The sequence below is a fragment of the Oncorhynchus nerka genome, linkage group LG23 (genome assembly GCF_034236695.1).
Source record: "Oncorhynchus nerka isolate Pitt River linkage group LG23, Oner_Uvic_2.0, whole genome shotgun sequence".
Taxonomy (NCBI): Eukaryota; Metazoa; Chordata; class Actinopteri; order Salmoniformes; family Salmonidae; genus Oncorhynchus; species Oncorhynchus nerka.
Window position 1 is genome coordinate 17,809,417 of NC_088418.1, and position 22,890 is coordinate 17,832,306.

At 41.7% G+C, this 22,890-nt stretch overlaps 4 protein-coding genes across 8 annotated transcripts in view; 3 read left to right on the top strand and 1 right to left on the bottom strand.

The window, feature by feature from the left end:
- Window positions 1-663: 663 nt before the first annotated feature.
- Window positions 664-4,437, top strand: nudt13 (nudix (nucleoside diphosphate linked moiety X)-type motif 13). Of its 3 annotated transcripts, none has more exons than XM_029629060.2 (9): window positions 664-775; window positions 1,319-1,416; window positions 1,529-1,671; window positions 1,905-2,012; window positions 2,184-2,290; window positions 2,408-2,533; window positions 2,684-2,795; window positions 3,007-3,161; window positions 3,743-4,437. In XM_029629060.2, exons 2-9 carry the CDS (start codon window positions 1,337-1,339, stop codon window positions 3,932-3,934), a joined length of 1,023 nt encoding a protein of 340 aa, XP_029484920.1. In that variant the 5' UTR covers window positions 664-775; window positions 1,319-1,336; the 3' UTR covers window positions 3,935-4,437. The 3 variants fall into 3 exon arrangements, with proteins under 3 accessions (XP_029484920.1, XP_029484921.1, XP_029484922.1); XM_029629061.2 differs by having other exon boundaries at window positions 688-775; window positions 1,267-1,416; XM_029629062.2 differs by having other exon boundaries at window positions 692-775; window positions 3,007-3,062.
- A 106-nt stretch (window positions 4,438-4,543) lies between these two features.
- dnajc9 (DnaJ (Hsp40) homolog, subfamily C, member 9) lies at window positions 4,544-7,207 on the bottom strand. Of its 2 annotated transcripts, none has more exons than XM_029629064.2 (6): window positions 6,835-7,207; window positions 6,236-6,427; window positions 5,958-6,098; window positions 5,490-5,744; window positions 5,245-5,328; window positions 4,544-5,128 (listed from the first exon to the last, which is right to left on the bottom strand). In XM_029629064.2, the coding sequence occupies exons 2-6, from the start codon at window positions 6,407-6,409 to the stop codon at window positions 5,018-5,020; spliced, it is 765 nt and encodes a 254-aa protein (XP_029484924.1). In that variant the 5' UTR covers window positions 6,410-6,427; window positions 6,835-7,207; the 3' UTR covers window positions 4,544-5,017. The 2 variants fall into 2 exon arrangements, with proteins under 2 accessions (XP_029484924.1, XP_029484923.1); XM_029629063.2 differs by having other exon boundaries at window positions 6,865-7,205.
- A 52-nt stretch (window positions 7,208-7,259) lies between these two features.
- si:ch211-207i20.2 (uncharacterized protein LOC568537 homolog) lies at window positions 7,260-12,274 on the top strand. The gene is made up of 5 exons (XM_029629059.2): window positions 7,260-7,642; window positions 8,837-9,014; window positions 9,133-9,191; window positions 9,674-9,776; window positions 9,909-12,274. Exons 1-5 carry the CDS (start codon window positions 7,451-7,453, stop codon window positions 10,955-10,957), a joined length of 1,581 nt encoding a protein of 526 aa, XP_029484919.1. The 5' UTR covers window positions 7,260-7,450; the 3' UTR covers window positions 10,958-12,274.
- Window positions 12,275-12,847: 573 nt separating this feature from the next.
- Window positions 12,848-22,890, top strand: part of LOC115106388 (serine-rich coiled-coil domain-containing protein 2-like) — a 130,124-nt gene continuing 120,081 nt past the window's right edge. For both annotated transcript variants that reach the window (XM_029629065.2, XM_029629068.2), the window contains exon 1: window positions 12,848-13,481. The gene's annotated coding sequence lies outside the window, so the exon portion shown is untranslated. The remainder of the gene's footprint in view (window positions 13,482-22,890) is intronic.

A 22,890-nucleotide genomic window follows, 5' to 3' on the forward strand; every position in this document is an offset into this window, starting at 1 on the left:
GAAGTGGTCAGCATATGTGGGAACTCCTTCAAGACGGTTGGAAAAGCATTCCAGGTGAAGCTGGTTGAGAGAATTCCAAGAGTGCAAAGCTGTCATCAAGGCAAAGGGTGGCTACTTTGAGGAATATAAAATATTTTTTGATTTGTTTAACACTTTGTTAGTTAGTACATGATTCTCTATGTGTCATTTCATAGTTTTGATGTCTTCACTATTATTATACAATGTTGAAAATAGTCAAAATAAAGAACAATCTTTGAATGAGTAGGTGTGTCAAAACTTTTGACTGGTACTCTATATATTATTATTTAAAACATTTAAAAAGTATTATTCTTATCTCAGGTGAAAACCCATATAATTGGGAAGGATCATACAGTCAATGGTAAGCAGGTGAGGAATACTACTGTAGTCCAGGCCTTACTCCAGCTATAACAGCATATTGAAAAATGTGAATAGAGACTGGAATGTCAATTGAAAGGGGAAAAAAAGTCAAGTTATTTGATCTTGTTTTTCCATCAATGAAATGCAATCAATTGATAGTTAATTATTGCAACACAAAATAATCTTATCCATTGCCATTTTCCAATAAAAAACAACTCAACTACAGATGAATGAGGGAAAATTATATTTGACTCCACTATTACAGAGAAGATATACCCTCTGTCAGTGGCAGAGGTCGCTGCACGCTCTGTCTGTTAACACGTTTGGTCTCTGTGCCTTGACGCAAGTTGTTTTCCCTTTCTATTTTTTTCGTTTGAGGATTTGGACTGCAAGCAAGGTGAATTTAGATTTATTTTGTCTTACGGTATCACGTTTTCAGTTTAGTTTAGCCTAGTAATGGTTTGGCAAGAACTTGTGCCGCACATAGTAGACATTACGAAACAACCTCCATTTTGAAGTCCTAAAGAGTCGGTACAACGTGTAGGCTACTGTCAGAGTGCACTGTCCTCTACATGAACATATACGTGAAGTACAACACTCAAATGCAAAGAATATGACTGCAATAACATACTTGTACATAAATTGATTGAGATGTGGTTTCACTGCATTTATTTAATTATGTTTAAAACGAAATGTTTCTTACTAGAACTCACCACGATATGGCTTCTTTGGCAGGCTCTGCTCCATTGGAACCAGAGCTCAGCCCCCTGGTTAAGCCAGAACAGCGCTACAAAGACAGTTTCCACTATCATCTACTTTGTGTTTCACCTTGATTCCCTTTCATTCGTTTACATGTAATATTTATTTGTATTGCGTTCATTATTTCAGATGTTCTACACAATACAACTCACCTGGGACCAATTGTTCTCATTGTATGTAGATCTGTGGGACCCTAAACATGCTCCAGCCACTGAGGATTCTCTTCAGACCCAAGTGGATGGTCTCACGGTCCTCCGCCAGCTATGTGTCCAGGATGAGGTCAGTTCAGTTAACTGTCAGATATACCCACCCATTTAATAAACATACTGCAAGTTAGATAACGGTTGAATGGGATTACATTCATGCTAAAGTTATGCCATGTCTGATTTAGGCACTTGAATAAGATAAAGGAGGAGGATGAGGCATGTCGAGCAGCATTGCAGTCTGGGAATATTTTCCTCTATCACAAACTGGCTCCTCTACTGCGGCGGACTGACAGTGGAATATACCAGCTCCCAGCTCTCCAGACCAAAGGTATTGTATGGCCAGATGATTAGTGCCATTGGAGCTAGGATTGAGACTAACTGTATATAACAAGGACAGCCCCCTCTCACTTCAGAATCCACTAAATTGAGAGTGACATTATTGCAATGACATAATAGAAATGGGCATTTCTTGACAGGAACAACTTTCAACAGAGATGTACCTGTATATACCAACACAAACATGTAGTATGCATGTCATGGAAATACATTTGTTCCTCTCAGATGTAGAAGAGATTCTGGAAAAGCTTGGAGAGGACAAGGAGATGGTGAAGGAATCCATTCTCATCAACTGCACTGAACAGAATGAAGCACAGTTCTCCTTTGATGTTGGTACGAGAACATCCAGACATGTAATACATTACTTCATGGAACATACAGTTAGTTGGTACATCAAATTCCCATCTGGAATAATAATCTATCTCGTTCTCCACCTACAGTACATTGTCCTCTGTGTCTCTTGGGTCAGACGACATGTTGACCGACTGTCTCTCTGTGCTGTAGGGGCGATTGAGCAGGCTGCTGTGGAGGAGCTGTGTAGAGGAACCTTCGTAGACCTGAGGAAAGCCTTCTTCCTACTGAGAGGGTCTGAGGCACCGCTTGTAGCCAGAGTGGGTATTGGAGTCAAGTCTCCAATCTAGTGTTGCACTGTGTTTTTCTAGTATTGTATTATACCGTGTGTCTCTCTGTGTTTGCTATAATACCTGGGTGTATGTTTTTATCGTCAGGGGCAGGCGCTCCTTCGCTGGCACCAGACCAATGGCTTCTGCAGCTCCACTGGGCAGCCCACCCAAAGGAACCAGTCTGGCAGTCAGCGTGTGTGTCACAGCAGTGGGATCACTTATTACCCTAAGGTAAGAAACGGGGCTTATCTAGCAAATATAAAAGGTCAATCAGCTATTTAACAGCTCTCATATCACATTGGATCATGAAATAGAGTAGTTAGTACATTTCCCCAAGCTGGGTGAAAAGTAGTTCTGTTGTGTCTTTTTGTTTTTCTACAGATGTCTCCGGTGGTGATCGTACTGGTGTCTGATGGGAAACGGTGTTTGCTGGGGAGGCAGTCCACCTTTCCACGGGGGATGTACAGTGCACTGGCAGGCTTCTGTGACATTGGTGAGTCTCATGCCGCACATTTCAAACCAATGAGGCATGTGTATTGACTATTTATAACATGTCTATTACATAGGCTACATTCAGTCCTAATATGCTACCCAGATGTAAACAGCCTGAGAGATGTAACTCACTTATCCATAACTGTACTTGTTAAGACTAATATATTACTGTTGGCATAAGCACTGGTATAGGTTCCTGAATGTGTCAACAGGTGAGACCATGGAGGAGGCACTCCGCAGGGAGATAGCTGAGGAGGTGGGGCTGGAGGTAGAGTCTATCCAGTACTCAGGCTCTCAGCACTGGCCCTTCCCACAGAGCTCCTTCATGGTGGCCTGTCACGCCACCGTCAACCCAGACAAGACACACGTCAGTCAATGGCTGCCTCACTATTCTAACTTTCTCTGCGTTCATACATTCATTTGGCTTGAGTGTGAGCAAGACATCTAGACAAAGCCTTCTCCACAGGCATGGACTAACCAAATCTGGGGCCTAGGTCCAAACATTTTTTGACCTATTTCTGGGTGGCAGAGAGAATATTTTGCAGTTCTAAAGCTAATTTCCTGCAATTCTACACATTTTGCCATGGGCCAGAGATAAAGTGTTGCAGTTTTAAAGCAAATTTTCTGCAATTCTACACATTTTGTCAAGGTTAATGCAGGGTTCATATGCTATTTCAGTTACTCAAACATAAAAGCAGGTCGGTAATCCAACCCTGCTTATCCATTGTTGTACATTTAGTGTCCAATAACTGCCAGATCACATTTGTTTTGTTCAATTGTTTTTTGTTCATTTTATTTTTAAGGACACTTTGAGATTATACTTGTAATAAAAAATCTCTATATAAAGAAAATATTTTCCATGTCAATACAGTGTACATTGAAATAAATAACATAAGTTGAAAACGGAATTAATTGTACGTTGCTGATCTGAACTGCTTTGCCTAACAGGTCAGTGTGGATAAGGTGGAGTTAGAGGATGCACGGTGGTTCAGCCTAGAGGAAGTCCAAGAGGCGCTGACGATCAAGGCACCACCACGGAACAACAAAGGAGAGCCTACTGTGTTCTGGGTCCCACCAAGCTACGCCATAGCTAACCGGTTGATCCAGGAATGGGCCAATCAACAACACCTCAAATCATAGCAAGATGGGTGGACAACAGAGAGCATCAAAGCTGCAAATACACCACACAGATGATTTTAGAAGACCAGGCAGGAACACTGTACTGTTTAAGTGCTTGGTAACACACACAGACGGGAATGAAACATACAGGTCAGGAACAGACATGGGGTGAACTGACAGGAAATACATCTCACTTGAGGAAAAAAGTGTGACCAGGACATTGTGTTTCAAGAGATACTGCAATACCATCAAAGGGCTTGGCTTATAGCTAACATTTTTTATTCTTATTATATATATATATATATATATATACACACTATGTAAAGGACATTTTTGCATACATTTAATTGTGTGATCACTAGGCCTTTATGAAGTTTAAACTGTTGATTTTGTTTAAATACTGTAACTACCTCCACAGTATTGCAATGATTCACAAAGTGAATGGCTGTAAGTGTATCAGTACTGTAATAATATCATACTTGTATGTACAGATAACTAAATTAATAAAACCATAAAACCTTAAACTGATGTTTTTTTAAGCCTGATTGGTGTATGTACAGAAACTAACTGAATAAAACCATAAAGCCTAAACATACATATTTTAAGCCTGCTGTTGCCACCAAGAGAGACTGAACGTTTTGGACGCTTTTATTTTTTGACTTACAAACCAAATACATTTAAGTGCAATGTGAAAAATAAAATAATCCTTAAGGGCTATACATAAAACCAATCGGGCAACATTACATCACAATGTCTTGATAATGTGTTGTTGCTACATAACCATCTAGGCCACTGGTTACAGAAGCTAGTATGATAAGACTTTCCGTTACCAAGTCGTTTTTTTATTTTATTTTTTAAATCTTTGGAAATATACATATGACTTATTTCATAGTGACACCCCCCCATATATATATAGGCACATCCCCTGCCACTCAAATCATCAGACCATGTTTAGGTCCTAAGTGACTTATGAACAGAATATCATCTTTCACTATGACAGAGTGGTCTCAAGAACTGTCTTTGTGCAGGATCAACTTTTAATCATAACATATAATGAAAACAGATGACTGTTAGCAACAGCGCAGAGGTGAGTTAGAAAAAAAGTCACTTCTTTCCCTTCCTTCCTGAGGAGGAGCTTGGTCTTTTCTTGCAGTACTTTGCCTCCAGGTTATCCATAAAATTGTTAAAGCCTGCCTCTTTTGACTTCTGATTTTTCTGAAATAAAAGAAAAGGAGGGGGATAAGAGATACATAACCAATGGCAGCTTCGAAAAAAGGTCAGTAATGGTTTTACAGTTACGTTGTACCACGTTGGTCAACTAACTGTCTCACCTTGATCATGGCCACCAGGCTGTCCTCGCTGTTCAGGCCCATCTCTTTCTGCATCTCCTCTGCCTCTTTACGCTCTTTATCGGCCTGGAAACACAATGACACAAACATTGACAGCTGCAATGGTGACCATACTGATGTTCACCTGTATCAGTTAGCTATGTCTCTGTGATAAGAGCATGAGATAAAACAAACTCAAAATGCACTGAGGAATATATATATATAGAGTGGTGGATTAGTTCACACACCTTGCGTTTGCGGCTGCTTTTCTTCTTAGCACTCTCGTTGGTGAAAGCCTTGTGAGCCAGCAGCACCTTGGAGTCGATGGCACACTGGAGGACGGCTCTGATCCGTGGCTCGTCCTCCTGGGTGGCACACAGCACGTTCTCCATGATCATGTCCATGTCGCCCTTGTGCTCCTCATAGACCCGCATCAGATCATGCTTTTCTTCCTCAGAGTCCTTGTAGGACTTCTCAAAGTTCAGGATATCTTGAAGTGTGATCTGCAAAGAGAATGCACAGCCTTGACATAACTGATCATGTCCAGGCATGGGACTTTCTGAATGTACAGTGTTAATTCATTGTAGCTGAGATTTTAATTTAAGGCTGCAGAATGTGAAAACTGTGCAAGGCGGATGTGAAGACTTTCACTAGGCACTGAATGTATCCATTTGTAACTTGCACTGGGGGAAAAAATGCTTAACTTGAAGTCCTACCTTAGGAAACATTGTTCTCCAATATTCTTCCCAGTTACGATCTTGGTCAAGTGAGTCGGACTCCTCGTCTACTATGCCCTGCTCGTCGTAAATGGCCCTTTGGTCTTTGTCACTCAAGACTGCATACACCTTCCCTAGAGTCTAGTAACACATCAAGATATCAAACAGGACAGAAACTTATCATCGGACACCTGCTCCTCCCAATATATCAACCAAGGTTTTAAAGGTAAACAAACGTTCACACATTATTTTTTAAATGTAAGTGTTGTCTTGCCTACCTGGAACTTGGCAGTGGCTTGCCCGTCACCTGGTGATCTGTCAGGGTGGACTTGTAGTGAGACTTTATAATAACCCCGTCGAACCTCTGCCTCCGATGCATCCTTTGTGACACCGATTACATCATAAAGGTTTGACGTCTTGAACAGCTCCTCACATTGATCCAGTAAACCCATGTCTGCTTCCCCTAGCAACTAGGACAAATAAAGAAAAATGCAACATAAAATGTAAACAATGTGTGAGGAATTAACTGGCAGTGATATAGCTAATGTAACTAGCCAACTAACGTTACGCTATCCCCCTTAACGTTACTCTTTCTGGCTCTATTTCTGCCCAGACAGTAGCGTCTCTTTCAAATTCACTTCCACAAAACAATAACCAAACGCACAAAGTCGGAGCTACAACCGCACAACATCGTCAATAACATGACTGTCAATTTCAATAATTTAGCTTGTCGCTCAACGTTAACTAACTAGCTAGATTGCGCTACTTAGCGAGCAGCTGATGCTAGCTAGCTAACGTAAATATCTCACTGACACTGGAACTGGCCCCGGCCTCTACCTACAGAAATTGTGGAACTAGCTATTCCGACTGGACATACCAACAAAAATAAGAACGTCTCCAAACTCACGCGTCCTTTGACTGGAGTGAATGACAGGTTATTATTGTGATTGTGTCCGCGTCTTTTGGATAGCAAGCTAGGTACCGTTCTAGCTCCCAATTGTCAACAAGCAAGCAGCTCTCTACAAAATTTGGCGCGGTATTTGCGTCATCGTATAATTCATATGAGCGCGCCACAGGATTTCGAAACAGCCTCTTCAAAGATTCTCAATGCCCTTGATTACCAGATGCCCAATGTTTAAATGCCAAAGTAAATAAACGTATGGGGTTTCCTGGAAGGTCAAGTATTAAATAAACAAAATAATCACATTACAGTGTGTTTGAATAAGGTAATGTACAACTTGGTAGCTTTCAAAATATAGTAGCTGTCTCTTTAATAAACTCAACCCCTTTCTAAACCGGAACTAGAAGTTTGGAGTTCACAAAATACTTCCGTGTGAGCACATTCACAAATAAAAGAGTCTCTGTACTCCTAATTAATCAAATATATTGATGTACTAGCTTCACCTGTATGTGGTATTATCTTAATATTTCATAAATGCTAATCTAAAAGAGTGGTCAATTAGCTAAGCTCGTGATAAACACCAACAAACAGAATGTCAAATTTCATCGCGTTGCAGACCCAGTTGGCCTCTGTCATGGAGACCCTTGTTCACGCGGCGGTGGCCGAACTAGGTAAACTTGTAGAGGACAGTTCTGTTTTCGTGTTCAGCCTGGAACTGACCCAGGGGCATAGCGAGGATGAAGAATTATCGGCAAAAGTGCAGACGGAGAGTCAGAATAAGATGGTAAGTCACCATGAGTGAGAGAGGAAAGGCCTAGCAGCTGGCTAGGATACTGAAGCAAGCTAGCTAGCTTTTCCCTTAACACAGATCAGTTGTCCAATAGGACATCATGTTTATTAACAGTTACAGGTGGCAGATACCATGGAAAGGGGCATGCATAAATACAATAGCCACCCTCAATCTATTCATGGTATGTTTTGAAATAATACATTGCTTATCACTACAGCATCACTACTCTGGACGGCTCTGACTTAGAATACGTGGACAACTACAAATACCTGGGTGTCTGGTTAGACTGTAAACTATCCTTCCAGACTCACATTAAGCAGCTCCAATCCAAAATTATATCTAGAATCGGCTTCCTATATCGCAACAAAGCACCCTTCACTCATGCTGCCAAACATACCCTCGTAAAACTGACCATCCTTCCGAGCCCCATACACTACCCACCATTGCGACCTGTACGCTCTCGTTGGTTGGCCCTCGCTTCATACTTGTTGCCAAACCCACTGGCTACAGGTTATCTACAAGTCTCTGCTAGGTAAAGCCCCGCCGTATCTCAGCTCACTGGTCACCATAGCAGCACCCACTCGTAGCACGCGCTCCAGCAGGTATATCTCACTGGTCACCCCCAAAGCCAATTCCTCCTTTGGTCGTCTTTCCTTCCAGTTCTCTGCTGCCCATGACTGGAACGAATTGCAAAAATCTCTGAAGCTGGAGACTCACATCTCCCTCACTAGCTTTAAGCACTAGTTGTCAGAGCAGCTTACAGATCACTGCACCTGTACATAGCCCATCTGTAAACAACCCATCTATCTACCTACCTCATCCCCATACTGGTATTTATTAATTTATTTTGCTCATTTGCACCCCAGTATCTCTACCTGCACATTCATCTTCTGCCGATCTACCATTCCAGTGTTTAATTGCTATATTGTAATTACTTTGCCACCATGGCCTATTTATTTCCTTAACTTACCTCATTTGCACTCCCTGTATATAGACTTTTTGTTTTCTTTTGTTCTACTGTATTATTGACTGTATGTTTTGTTTATTCCATGTGTAACTCTGTGTTGTTGTATGTGTCGAATTGCTACGCTTTAGCTTGGCCAGGTTGCAGTTGCAAATGAGAACTTGTTCTCAACTAGCCTACCTGGTTAAATAAAGGTAAAATAAAATAATCTCTTTCATTTACAGACAGACTTTGCCACAATCATGGAGGTACTGGGCAATGAGGCATTGGGTAAAATAATGAAAATTGTGGATGATACAAAGTTTTTGATGGACTTTGAATCCAAGTCCTTCAAAGGCCATAGAGGGAAAAAAGCCAAACCACAAGCGAGCATCTTGAATATTCTGTCAGTTGGAGGAATGGGTAAGTAACAGATGTTTTTATTTCTTTATCTGTTGCACTATAAGAAGAACTAAAAAGTACTAGCTTCACCTGAAGAAGAACTACCTATTTATGCCTCACTTATCTTTCATTGGTGCAGCGGAGGAACATTCTTATGGCGGAAGTGGTAAATCTGCGGCGCAAACTATTTCAATGGAGGTAAGCTCTTTGCAGATTGCTTCAAGAGTCATGGAATTGTTATCAAATTAAATTTTATTTATCACATGCGCTGAAATACAACAGGTAGACCTTACAGTGAAATGCTTACTTACAAGCCCTTAACCAACAATGTAGTTTGAAGAAAAACACCCCCCCCCCCCAAAAAAATAAAAAATAAAATAACAAATAATTTAAGAGTATCAGTAAAATAACAATAGCGAGACTATATACAGGGGGTACCGGTACAGAGTCAATGCGCTGGGGTACCGGTTAGTCGAGGTAATTGGTTAAGAGCCCATAAAACTGCAGCCATCCCCTCCGGTGCCATTATCACAATGTAATAGTTTCTGCAAACACTTTGGCTGGTTTCAATAGGCAAACCATTAAATGTTTGTAGTCTGTGTCCATTCTGTGCCATTTCTATAATATGATTAAATTATGCTCCACATTTTCACACCCAATCAATCTGTTTGTGCTGGTAGTCTGCAGATGTGGAGGAATTGGACACACCAGAATCTCCCCTTGTCTTGGCTGTTTCTGTCAAAGACGAGCATGGTCAAATAGACCTGGGGGCCATTGCAGAGAGTAAGTATAAAGCAAGTACTTGTGTCTTGACAGTGCATAAGATCAGCCCATATCATAGTATTAACTGCCACCTGAGATTATATTTTTTCATGGATATTTTGTTCACGGACATGTTTTATGCATGTCTTACAGGAGCTGCCGATGATGCTTTTGCAGGGAACTCTTCTTCAGAGCACCAGTATGGTATGATTAGCGATGGCCCCCTGGTGAACCCCACAGACATCCTATTGGAGACTTTGTTTGCCCAAAAGAAGCTCTTCATTTGCACCGAGTGTGGGAAAAGTTTCTCCACGCAGAGTAACCTCAAATCCCACCAGCGACTTCACACTGGCGAGAAACCATTTGTGTGCATGTTCTGCAACAAAGCATTTGCCCACAAACAGAGTTGTAATGATCACATCCGCACCCACACTGGTGAGAAGCCCTTCATATGTGGCGTGTGTGGGAAATGCTTCGGCAAGCAGGCGCACCTCAAGACCCATTCGATAATCCACACGGGCGAAAAGCCTTACAGCTGCACTGTGTGTGGCAAGAGCTTCAACCTGGCTCAGAATCTGTCTAGACACCAGCAAATTCACACAGGAGAGAAAATCTTCACCTGTTTACTGTGCGGGAAAGGCTTCACACGCGCTGTAACACTGAAGACCCATCAACTCATTCACACTGGACAAAAGCCCTTCAAGTGTATTCAGTGTGAGAAGAGTTTCCGTCACGCTGTCAATCTGAAGAACCACCAGCGTATTCATACAGGCGTCAGGCCATTTAGTTGTGACTTGTGTGGCAAGACATTCCGTCAATCGGTTAATCTTAAAATACACAAGCGCATCCACACTGGAGAGAGGCCATATATCTGCACAGAATGCGGCAAGACCTTCAGTCAGCAGAGTAGTCTCATGTCTCACGGACGTACCCACTCTAACGAGAGACCTTTCCAGTGTAGCTTCTGCGAGAAAAGATTCAACAACGCCAACAGTCTGAAGTTGCACCAGAGAATCCATACAGGAGAGAAGCCATACAGCTGTGAAATCTGTGGGAAGACCTTCAGTCAGGGCAGTCATCTTCGAACACACAAGAGGCATGTCCACGCAGGAGGGAAACAGTACATCTGTGATAAATGTGGGAAGAGGTATTCAGACAAACGGAATCTTAAGATGCACAAATGTGTTTATGCTTCAACCTAATATAGTGATGGGCAAACGGTTTCAATCTTTGAGAGGCTTTTGTTGTCGTTTGCGTTGCTGTTAAAGAGAGCCTTGAAGACTGGCACGTTAATCGCTAGGGGAACCCCCTTCAACTTGATTTTAGCCTTGGCAAAAATGTTTTTTTTGTTTTTTTATGAAATAGGATTTGCTGACAGGAGCTAGGTGTTTTTGTTCCCATTTAAGCAATTATGAAAAGTAAACTAGTAAAACGCAGAAACCAAATATGCCTATGTTGAATAATGTAATGTTAGTGTATACTGTACATAATCATGCAACTTTTATAAGATCAGTTATTTAGCTTAAATAAGCATATAGCTAACATTTTGCAGCCAGAGATGCATTGATATTATTTGGAAAAAGCCTGTAAAACTGAATCTGGAGGTTGGGCTATGAAAAAGCTGTAGGGTTTGTATTATAACAGAACCGCTCAGCTGACTAGCCTGTACTTCCACAACATCAGTCAGATTTAATTTGTTTACCACATGTACTTGTTTCTTAAAGACCCAGTGCAGGCTAAATAAAATGTTCCTGTGTTTATATCATATTGTACAATAGCTGATGAAAAAAAAAAAAAATCTGCGTTATTTCCTGATAGTTGCTGGTTGAAAATACAATCTACACATGACCATCTAATCAGCAATTTTGCATGTGTGGGAGTTTTGTGCTTTCCATGGTGACATCAACATGGGGTATATCGGTTAATAGACCAATAACAAAGCGTTCCAAACCTCTCTGCCAATAACAGCTAGTTTTCAGTTTTCTCCTCACTCAGACAACTCCTAGCAAAATTATTTATTGAGTAACTTTTTTTCTAATAGCAATTTGTCAATTTGATTGAAAATCTATTGTAGTAAGGCACTTAATTGTTGCCCAGAAATGATTTGATATTGATATAAAAAAGTCTGCATTGGGCCTTTTTAAGGTTAGTTTTCTACAGACTATTTTATAGCCTTTATTATTTTCTATACTTTATGATGTAAATGAGACAAATCAACACGCATGTAGTGGGAGGGAACAAATTGGTTAAAAAAAATATCACATTAAATTACAGGAATGTAATCAATAAAGACATGCAATGCTGCAATGTTTGGCATTTCACCTGTGTGAACTGTGTTTCAGTTATGGATTCACATTCAAATGGAAACCATACTATGTTGCGTTATTGCTGTCCAAATCACAGCTAATGACATTTGATGAATGAATGGTAAACTCAGTTGAAAAGTTGACATTTGCAGTTGCAGAACTTTTTGAGGCTCATTTTGGTGATTAAAATGGATTTTGGTTGGTTTTCATATTTTCTTTTTCCCTATTTTTGTATTATTTAAGTATGTGATAACACTGTTAACCTAGACATTAGTCTGGGCTGTTGCAAAGCTGGATATTTGACACGTTCGAATAATAAATCCTTTATTGCTTCCAAAAAATTATTATATTGCATTTCACCGGATGTATAAATGTGAAGCATCCGCTTGGCGTTTCCTCTCACTACCAGCCCAGTGGGAGAAATTGGAATGAGATGGATTTTCTGCACATTTTCTCATCGATTAAACGTTTGATGTCAATACAGTTTTCTGTTTGCAAAACTAAAATATGTTCTGTACAGAGTGAACTAATTTATGTAGAAATTACCCTTTGCAAAAGATGAAAAAAAAAATAGCGTTTATGAGTGAAAAGGCGAATTTAGTTATTAAACACATTCGAATCACATAGTCGGCGTTCCCTAACGGAAATATGCAAATTATTTGCTAGAACACACCAATAGGATCTCGCTAGCTCGTGCTTGGCTCTGCCTGTTTGTTCTGCCCACTATGACTAATTTGTTCCCATTTGACACGACAGGCTGTGGTCTATCTTGGTTTAGTTGAAAATCTTCCTAGTCAGATTCGTTGCCTCCCACAATGTATCAACGCTAACTGTTTTTGTCTAGGGACAGGTTTCGGAGACCAGTGGCAGTGCGCATGTGGTTGATTCAGCGAGAGTCGAGTCCAGTGAGCAAGAGCAACTTGAGAGCACTTGACAGCGGCGAGTTTAGCAACACTAGCTAGCTACTGAACAAGCGAAACAAGCGTTTTTTCGGACAATTAATATTTGACAAGAAATTTGAATGAACAAACGACCACTAGGAGAGAGGCGATGACAAAACCTTGATGCTTTGGTGGACCATACATAGCCATACGCCTGGCTGAAGAAAATCTAAACATCTGCTTCAGGGAAAGGTGTTAATCTTACTTGACAACTAGCCATAATGTTTTGGATTTGACTTGCTCAGTCATCAATATGGTGCTTTCATATCAAGCAGTGTTTGTAAGGTCATTTAACTGAACATTTTTTTTTGAGGTAACTAGCTAGCTAGCCAGGCTACTGCTTGCTTGAATTTGCTAGCTAGCTTACTAGTCAACGTTAGCAATTGGACCTGCACTTGGTATTCAATCAAACCAGCCGATTCAGTCGTCAATTCAGGAATTTGCGGTCGTGCATGTTAATGCATCATCTGTTTCAATAGGTAAGTCCGAGTTTGAGCCGCCTATGTGTGTCAGTGGAAGTACTACTGTCTTGTCATTACATTAACATTTCCTTCTCAGGCCTGTTGCAGCAGCTAAGAGACAGCTACAGTGTATATTGGTATGCCTAACTTACACTACTATGTGTCAGAGATACTGTTAAGCATGTTATAACATTTCAACTTCTAAATGAGCATCAGACACAGACCAGTGTTGGCCCCTTTACTTGCCTTGCTGCTTGGATGCTCCAGTCTAATTGGCCCAGAGGTAAATAATCCCTTGTTTTACTGCTACAAATTACTCTCTGAAACAGCATTACATGCATACTTCAATTGGAAGTGAGTCCAACTGCAACTTGTAAAAACAGTGACTTATTGAAGGGTCATGTTTTGGCCTTGTCATTATAAAAGACCCCACAGAGTCTTTAGCAAGTTGGCAACTGTGATGGATTCAGTTGTTCGTGTGGTGGTCATTGGAGGACCGCCACACTGCACAAGAGTGAATGAGATGAACAAAAGCCATTTCTTCTTTTAAAATAACCTTCCATGTGTCAGGGTCTAGGCAGCTTATGTTGGATTTAAGGTATGGATTTGGCTCCATAATTGTAAAGAAAAAACACAGGGAACCCTGATTCCCAGTGGTAACCTACACTCTTTCTCTAGCTCGTAATAAAAGTAACCATTACAGAGGCATAAGGCCTTGCATGAGGTTATGGGGGTCAGTGAGCCACAGAGTACAGGCCAGGGATTTCTGCATGCACTGACGCAGAGAACAATTATCCGTCAAGCCTGTCCTTGTTTGGTTACTGTATCCTAAGTTGTTAGTGGATATTGTCAGTCAATGTTAGGTATGCTGAACATTTTGTGACTCAGGTTTTTGCTCAATGTTATTACAAGGTAACTAACATGTTATTATGTCAGTGTTTCTGACAAGCATGCTTGTCATTTGCTTGTTTATGATTTACATTCGCTCTTTACAGTCAGCTATATAATAAACAAGTATTATTTGTTGCATGTGCCAAATACAACAGGTGTAGACTTTACCATGAAATGCTTTCTTACAAACCCTTACCCAACAATGCAGAGTTAAAAAGTTTTAAAAAATTGCACAAATAAAATGCCGTCCTAGCTGTTAAATAATATAGCCACACATTTCCTATCCTCTAAGGTTGAGCTGTATCTAGAATGTTTCGATATTGGGGTTGTGTTCAGAAGGGTTTAGAATGGTGCAGACAGAAAATATGTAGGCTAATGTATTAGAGCTAGAGCTCACATGAGTGCCTGCTTACTCTCCATGACAAAGAAGAAAGTATGTTCAACACAAGGGCTATTTTTATGTGAATATTCTATAACGTTTCACCCTCCTGCATAAGACCCTGACCTCTGAGCTCTCTCTGTGGTCTCTTTAATCACTCTGAGGAAGGGATTAAATTGCCACTGTGATCGTTAACAAGATGATAAATAATGAACCAGTGTTCCTGCTCATCCTACTTTATGATGTCCCACCAGAGTTGAGAGAGTGGACACGGGCCTGATACAGTGGATGTTAAAGAATTAAAGAATGGCAACGTGAGGCCCTGGAGCAGGGGAATAAGAACACTAAGGTTGCCTATCTTCACTCCTGGCCCACTGGCCTGGACACGCCCCATTCTGTCTCTCATCCGCTCCACCTCTCCTCCAAGCTCTTCCCTGTGTGACAGCCCAGCCTATCTTCTATCCATAGATAATTAATGGCCCGGGCCTCTGTACCTGCTGGGGTGTGGCAGTCTCTGTCCGCTGCCAAACCTGTGTGGCCTGCAGGAGTCAGGTAGGACAGTCTGTCTGTCCTGAGAAACAGTCTGGCATATTACCTATCCAGCTGTGAGCCCTTCATCAGAGGAAATGGAGAAAATAAATTGAAAAGAAATGCCCCCTCAGCAGTTTGGCCAGTGATTCAAAGTTGCCAGGCTGATAAGAAATGGTTTGTGTTTGCTGTTCTTGTTAACACTGTCTGTCTCAGGCTCTGAAGCAAAAGGAAGACATTTAGGCCCATGTTCTTATCAGTGGGAGCATGGGAAGAAGATGTAGCCTGTTGGCATATTTTACAAAACACTCACAGGCCAGGGTCCATTCATTCTCTTTGTTGGACCTGCATGTTTGTTATCTGAGGTATGAATTTCACAGGTTGAGTCACCATCTGATGACATAGTAACACACACGCACACACAATATGCCTTGTTGCCTCATTATCCGGTAGAGTCAGAGATGAAGTCAGCTTTTAGACTGTGTTTCTGTTTTGAGGGTAGGGTTTGGCGGTATCGTCATACCGTCCTTCTCGCATATCGGGATTTACGGTTTTACAGGCTTAGTACACAAGGGGGCTCCAAAAAGATGCAAAAAAAGCCCATTGGGTGTTTATGACCAGAATGCTAACGCAATTAGCACAAGTAATAGTGAATTTCCATGGAGGCTGCTAGCGAAATAACTAATTGCAAAGACAGGCAATCCATCTCAAATATAAACACAACATGCAAAAATGTCAACGGTTTTACTGAGTTACCGTTCATATTTGGAAATCAGTCAATTAAAATCAATTAAGCCCTAATCTATGAATTTCACATGACTGGGCAGGGGTGCAGCCATTGGTGGACCTGGGAGGGCATAGGCCCATCCATTTGGGAGCCAGGCCCACCCAACCAGAATGAGTTTTCCCCCACAAAAGGGCTTTATTACTGACAGAAATACTCCTCAGTTTCATCAGCTGTCCGGGTGGCTGGTTTCAAGACGATCCCGCAGGTGAAGAAGAATAACTTGGAGGTCCTGGGCTGGTGTGGTTATATGTGGTCTGTGGTTGTGAAGCCGGTTGGATGTACTGCCAAATTCTGTAATATGATGTTGGAGGGGGCTTATGGTAGAGAAATAAACATTACATTCTCTGACAACAGCTCTGGTGGACATTCTTGCAGTCAGCATGCCAATTGTACGCTCCCTCAACTTGAGACATCTGTGGCATTGTGTTGTGACAAAACTGCATATTTTAGAGTGGCCTTTTATTGTCCCCCAGCACAAGGTGCCCCTGTGTAATGATCATGCTGTTTAATAAGCTTCTTGATATGCCACACCTGTCAGGTGGATGGATTATCTTGGCAAAGGAGAAATGTTCACTAACGGATGTAAACACATTTGTGCACAATTTGAAAGAAATATGCTTTTTGTGCGTATGGAACAATTGTGGGATATTTTATTTCAGCTCATGACCAACACTTTACATGCTGCGTTTATATAGGTAGGAGCTACTGAATGTGATTTTTGCTGAGTTTGGGCATTTACAGGCAAAGAGACATTATGCAAATGAACAAAGTTTTGAGACAAGCTGTCTGATGGAAGAACAGTACTGGCTCTGGAGCAGCATGTGTACATGCTGTGTCTGTGTGGAGTCTGGAGTCGCTAGGGCAACGGGCCTGCCTGCTCTGCTCGGAGAAGAGGTTGGGAGGAGCAGACAGGCCAAGAACCGAGAGGAGAAAAAAACGCAAGGAAATCCAGCAGTGGCAGCTGTACAAATAACTCATCCAAAGTGCTGACTTCTCAAACACGGCAGAAAGCGAACACTCTATGACCCTTAAGGGTCGCATTAACGCACAAATGATAAAAGGCGTGTAAGAAATATCTTGCTGTGTTGTGTAAATGCAGATCTAATATCCTTATTGTAATTTCTGCTCGGCATCAGACTAATTTTGTGCTTCAGTTGCACTTCCCCAAACAGGCATTCTATCAGCAGATAGCTCTCTGACTGATGTGTAGCTACTTTTCTCTGGCACTTTTCTTGGTGTAGCCAGCCTTCATTTTACCAGAGAAAAGAAAGATTAACTTTAAGCTAAACATTAGGAAATGTAGCTGGCTACATTATTTCTCTGATAAACATTATATATTATTTAGCAAAAAAATAATTGTATTTTATTTTAAGCTCATTTACTCTTGTGGCTGTCAGCCATACACCGTTGTACTTCTGTTGTCATCTGATGAAAATGAAGCTATTTTCTGCGGAATTCGTTGCACTAATGTATTTTCTGTGAAGGAAAACTATAGTTGCACATCCCTGATCACTCTATTGAAGCAAAAAAACACTGACTTTCAATTTGAAATGCGTCTGGCTCAACATTTCTGGGGAACTACAGTAAGCTTCATAATGTAAAATAATGTGACAGATGAAATGAAGAACGGGATCTGCTTTATCTCCTAACCTATTGCACAAGTCCACTGCAGGTATGTCCTTAAACATTAGCTACAGATATTACAATTTATTGAAAAACTTCAAAGAAATAGTCTCAATTGTATTGAAAAACCATCCTGTGGTTATTTCCAAATTGCCCGGGATATAGTATATACCGCCCAAGCCTATTTGAGGGTTCATGAACCTGCACCTGAGCTCTCTGTAACTCTGTCTTTAGTTGTCTTCTGTTTGGTTTCCCAGCTGGTGCTCTGGAACCTTGTATTGTGTGAGCACTGATGAGCGCATTGTCATGTGTTTGTTTAGGGCACGGGCAGCTGTGCTGCTATTGAGGAAGGGCAATGGTTTGGTTTTGTGGGTAGCGTCTACCCATTAGTATGGCGCTATGAAAGAGTACGTACGGCTATGAAAGAGTACGGTTTACAGATTGTGTAAACTAAGTTTGAGTAGGGGCTGGGGTGAGTTTAGTGTGATGCTAATAGTGATAATCCATGGGAATTCTCTATGACCTGTAAGGTTCTGTATTTATTTTCTTAGTCAACCTGGTGTTCTGTTCCATTATGTTGAAGGGAAGATGGAGGAGAGACAGACAAACACATCTGAAAGGGTGGCACTGATGTAGCCTAACCCCCCCTCTTCCTCTCCCCCCTCTTCCTCTCTCCTGAGGGGAACATACATACCTTTTCTGTCTCAGTGGCTATTTAGGGTAAATCCTTCATAGTATTATTAACATGTTACTCCTTTGAGGTGATATGGATCATGAACTAGCATTAGGGATTCTGGGATCAATTTACTGTGGAGTGTACAGAACATTCAGATTCAGCACAGGACTAACCTAACATAGCAGGAGTAAGAGCAGCACGACTAACAAATGCCTGAGCGGTTTTTCTTTCCTTCTGGTCCTGACGAGAGAAAAATTACAGTCGGGGGAGGTTCTCTTCTGCACTGTTCAACCAATCCCGTAAAAGTTGCTTGACGAGTCGTGTCACAGGCTCTCTTTCCATCTTCCCTGAAAACAGGATGCATCCGGTTGTTTTCCACTCCGCTGACGGTGCCACAGGACTGCCTGTCTCAAGGCATCCTGTGGCCTTTGCTAAGAATAGCAGTGTACTCCCCTCTTCTCACGGCACGGAGGAGAGAAGGGAAGAAAGTGTGGACAGGAGGTGATGGATTTGATCATAAGCAAGTGCCTCTGTGGTAGAAAAGGATTCTCCTAAACCATCACTATCCTCTTCTTCTCTCTGCACTGTTTTGTAATTCTGCTTGAACCACATGACTGCTTACTGTAGCCTACTCATCTCATTTGTGACTTGGGATGTGAGTGCATAACTAAAGACCTGCATGTGGTAGTGCAGAACACAGTAGCTCGGTTACTTCCGTTAGTGTGCTTTGACTTCAGAGGAAACGAAACGATTACTTTTTCATGGGACAATGACCTTTTTCTCAGACACAATAAACATACCATGTTACGCAACAAGGGCTTTGCCGTATCCAACTCAAGTTGTTGAACGTTTTATTTCATGGTGCTCACAACTCGAGTCCTACTACTTGATGACTTAATTGGCCCACTGCCTGTGACTGCAGGCAACATGCACAGGTCAATGAGTGGATCAATTCTTTCTTTCTGTTGCTGTTTAATGTTGCTATTGATCAATAGATGAGGATGTAACGTGATCCTGCGCTTGTTGTATTTAACTGACCGTTATATTGTTGCATTTGCTTGGTCAACTAAAGAGGTAGGAGCGTCAGTCTGCTAGCATCGGTGATAGGGAACCAAGGACCCCCCCCCCCCCCAGCGGTGAAAGGTACACCAGTTATGTCAGAACCTGGCTAACCGGTCACTCATCTGCCGGCCAGCCAACTTAGGGTTCTGACCATCTGCTCTTCAGACTGGCTGAACAACCATCTGTGCTCCCCGCAGCGGTGGCCTGGACTCGAGTACTCAAGTAGCGTTTATATCTAAAAGAGGCTTTCTTTCATTGTTTAACAGTGAACATTGTCAATGACCAACATGGCTTTGAAAAGGACGTCTTTACGCCATGACAGTACCATATCAGTTCAAAGATGAAGTCGAGCGTCAAATCTAGACCATATTGGTATCGTTAACCTCATTCTTTCCAAAAAGATGTTACAAATTGTACAAGGTTCATGGGCCTTCTAAGGCAGGGGACTTCTGTTACAGTAGCATCACAGACGTGTGAATTAGAGCATGATAAATGTTCTCTCATCCTCAAAGGATGTAGGGTGGGGTGGTGACAGAGAGGGTATACAGAATGCAGAATGGGCGTACATCGGTCTGCTTGGATGGACACGACATAAACGCGTAGGCCTATGTGTGTAGACCCCTAATGCATCAGGGCAGGTCCGTAGGTAGCCTTGCTCTGCATCCTTCCAACCCACTACTTGTGATCCTGTCAGCCTGACTAGTTAGACACCTCTCCCTGTCCATTTCTGCTCAGGCTGGGTGGGGCCCAGCTCCAGACAGACAGACAAGCTCCATCATTAAAATGAAAGCACCTGTTTTCCTCAGTCTCGTGCTGGGTGCCCATTCTCCCAGATAACAGACTGGCCTACTGGGGAGTCTGATTGGGACAATACATCCATCATTCATAACCTTTAAAGTCAGACCAACGTCGCTGAACTGGGGCGAAAGAAAAAGGAAAGACAAGGTATTGCTTCTCTTTAATTAGCCTAACCAGTGTTATTGAGGTTGAGTTTTTAATCGACAAGACAGCCTAGAGAATTCAGATGTGAAAGATTCACATTATAGCCTCATTTCCACTGTAAGCAGACTAATGAACCGAAGCATTGATTGGAACCCCATCAGTGTTTCCTGCTCTTATTGAATTACAGATACAAAAATATATAATTTATCAAAATTCACAGCTTCAGCCCAGTTCTTTTAGTCTCTCGGGTGAGTTGAGAGCACTGAAGTCAGAGTTGTAGTGGGGGAACACTAGTACTAGTGGGCCTGTGTGGATCCATGGTACATCATTCAGTCATTGTCTATGACAGTGTTTTCCAACTCCAGTCCTCAAGTACCTACAACAGCACACATTTATGTTGTGGCCCCGGAAAAGCAGGTTGAATCAGGTGTTTTTGTCCGGGGCTACAACAAAAAGGTTTTCTGTTGGGAGGACTGGAGTTGGGAAACACTGGTCTATGGTGTGAAGGAGAGTGGGAGGCTGTGTCTGCCTTGGCAACTATAGGTGTTAAGGCCACATTACTCAGTCACTCATAAACTGGTTACAGTAAGTCTTTCCTTACATCATTATCAGGCTCTTCATCTGGATAGCAGATGGGTACGTCCTTTACCGTTCTCATAACATGCTCTTCCTCTGTTAGACATTTTCCATGACTCGAGTCTTTGAATAATTCATCAGACAAAGCATATGGCTGTTTTTGCAAATCGTCTACAATTTGTTGGATTTCCATGGAAAAACACTAGGTACTAGTGATGCATTTGTGTTACTGGTCTTCACCTATGCCTGTGCGATAAAATAAAAAAATAAAAAATGATTTGTCATGTGCGCCGAATACAACCGGTGTAGACCTTACAGTGAAATGCTTACTTACAGGCTCTAACCAATAGTGCAAAAAAAGGTATTAGGGGAACAATAAGTAGGTAAAGAAATAAAACAACAGTAAAAAGACAGGCTTTATACAGTAGTGAGTCTATAAATGTAGCGAGGCTACATACAGACACCGGTTAGTCAGGCTGATTGAGGTAGTATGTACATGTAGATATGGTTAAAGTGACTATGCATATATGATGAACAGAGAGTAGCAGTAGCGTAAAAGAGGGGTTGGCGGGTGGTGGGACACAATGCAGATAGCCCGGTTAGCCAATGTGCGGGAGCACTGGTTGGGCGGCCCAATTGAGGTAGTATGAACATGAATGTGTAGTTAAAGTGACTGCATATATGATAAACGGAGTAGCAGCAGCGTAAAAAAATGGTTGACTTTCAAGTTTGTGTGTGTGAGATATATATATATCTCAGCAAAAAAAAATAAACGTCTTCACTGTCAACTTCGTTTATTTTCAGCAAATTTAACGTGTAAATATTTGTATGAACATATCTGAATTCAACAACTGAGACAAACTGAACAAGTTCCACAGACATTGAAGGTTGTGCAATGTAACAGGAATATTTAGACTTATGGATGCCACCCGTTAGATAAAATACAGAACGGTTCCGTATTTCACTGAACGAATAAATGTCTTGTTTTCGAGATGATAGTTTCCGGATTCGACCATATTAATGATCCACTTTCGTGCGTTTTGCCAGCAACTCGTCGCTGTGCTTCAAGCATTTCACTGTTTATGACTTCAAGCCTATCAACTCCCGAGATTAGGTTGGTGTAACCGATGTGAAATGGCTAGCTAGTTAGCAGGGTGCGCACTAATAGCGTTTCAAACATCACTCGCTCTGAGACTTGGAGTGGTTGTTCCCCTTGCTCTGCATGGGCCGCGGCTTTTGTGGAGCGATGGGTAACGCTGCTTCGAGGGTGGCTGTTGTCGATGTGTTCCTGGTTCGAGCCCAGGTAGGAGCGAGGAGAGGGACGGAAGCTATACTGTTACACTGGCAATACTAAAGTGCCTTTTAAGAACATCCAATAGTCAAAGGTTAAGGAAATACAAATCGTATAGAGAGATTGTCCTATAATTCCTATAATAACTTCAACCTAAAACTTCTTACCAGAAGTTTACATACACTCAATTAGTATTTGGTAGCATTGCCATTAAATTGTTTAACTTGGGTCAAATGTTTCGGGTGGCCTTCCACAAGCTTCCCACAATAAGTTGGGTGAATTTTGGCCCATTCCTCCTGACAGAGCTGCTGTAACTGGGTCAGGTTTGTATGCCTCCTTGCTCATGTACGCTTTTTCAGTTCAAATTTTCTAGGTCAGGGCTTTGTGATTGCCACTCCAATACCTTGACTTTGTTGTCCCAAGCTTTAACTTCCTGACTTGATGTCTTGAGATGTTGCTTCAATATATCCACATAATTTCCCTTCCTCATGATGCCATCTATTTTGTGAAGTGCACCAGTCCCTCCTGCAGTAAAGCACTCCCACACCATGATGCTGCCACCCCTGTGCTTCACGGTTGGGATTGTGTTCTTCGGCTTGCAAGCATCCCCCTTTTCCCCCCAAACATAACAATAGTCATTTTGGCCAAACAGTTATATTTTTGTTTCATCAG

What these genes read in the sequence shown, in the direction of transcription:
- nudt13 (XM_029629060.2), top strand. Translation starts at nt 1,337, where the DNA reads ATGCTCCAGCCACTGAGGATTCTCTTCAGACCCAAGTGGATGGTCTCA. An exon ending in AGCTATGTGTCCAGGATGAG is followed by an intron (nt 1,417 to 1,528) that starts GTCAGTTCAGTT and finishes TGTCTGATTTAG; the next exon opens with GCACTTGAATAAGATAAAGG. An exon ending in GGCAGGCTTCTGTGACATTG is followed by an intron (nt 2,796 to 3,006) that starts GTGAGTCTCATG and finishes ATGTGTCAACAG; the next exon opens with GTGAGACCATGGAGGAGGCA.
- dnajc9 (XM_029629064.2), bottom strand. Translation starts at nt 6,409, where the DNA reads ATGGGTTTACTGGATCAATGTGAGGAGCTGTTCAAGACGTCAAACCTT. An exon ending in AAGCCACTGCCAAGTTCCAG is followed by an intron (nt 6,099 to 6,235) that starts GTAGGCAAGACA and finishes ATGTGTTACTAG; the next exon opens with ACTCTAGGGAAGGTGTATGC. An exon ending in AAAGCAGCCGCAAACGCAAG is followed by an intron (nt 5,329 to 5,489) that starts GTGTGTGAACTA and finishes TTGTGTTTCCAG; the next exon opens with GCCGATAAAGAGCGTAAAGA.
- si:ch211-207i20.2 (XM_029629059.2), top strand. Translation starts at nt 7,451, where the DNA reads ATGTCAAATTTCATCGCGTTGCAGACCCAGTTGGCCTCTGTCATGGAG. An exon ending in TCTGTCAGTTGGAGGAATGG is followed by an intron (nt 9,015 to 9,132) that starts GTAAGTAACAGA and finishes TCATTGGTGCAG; the next exon opens with CGGAGGAACATTCTTATGGC. An exon ending in CCTGGGGGCCATTGCAGAGA is followed by an intron (nt 9,777 to 9,908) that starts GTAAGTATAAAG and finishes CATGTCTTACAG; the next exon opens with GAGCTGCCGATGATGCTTTT.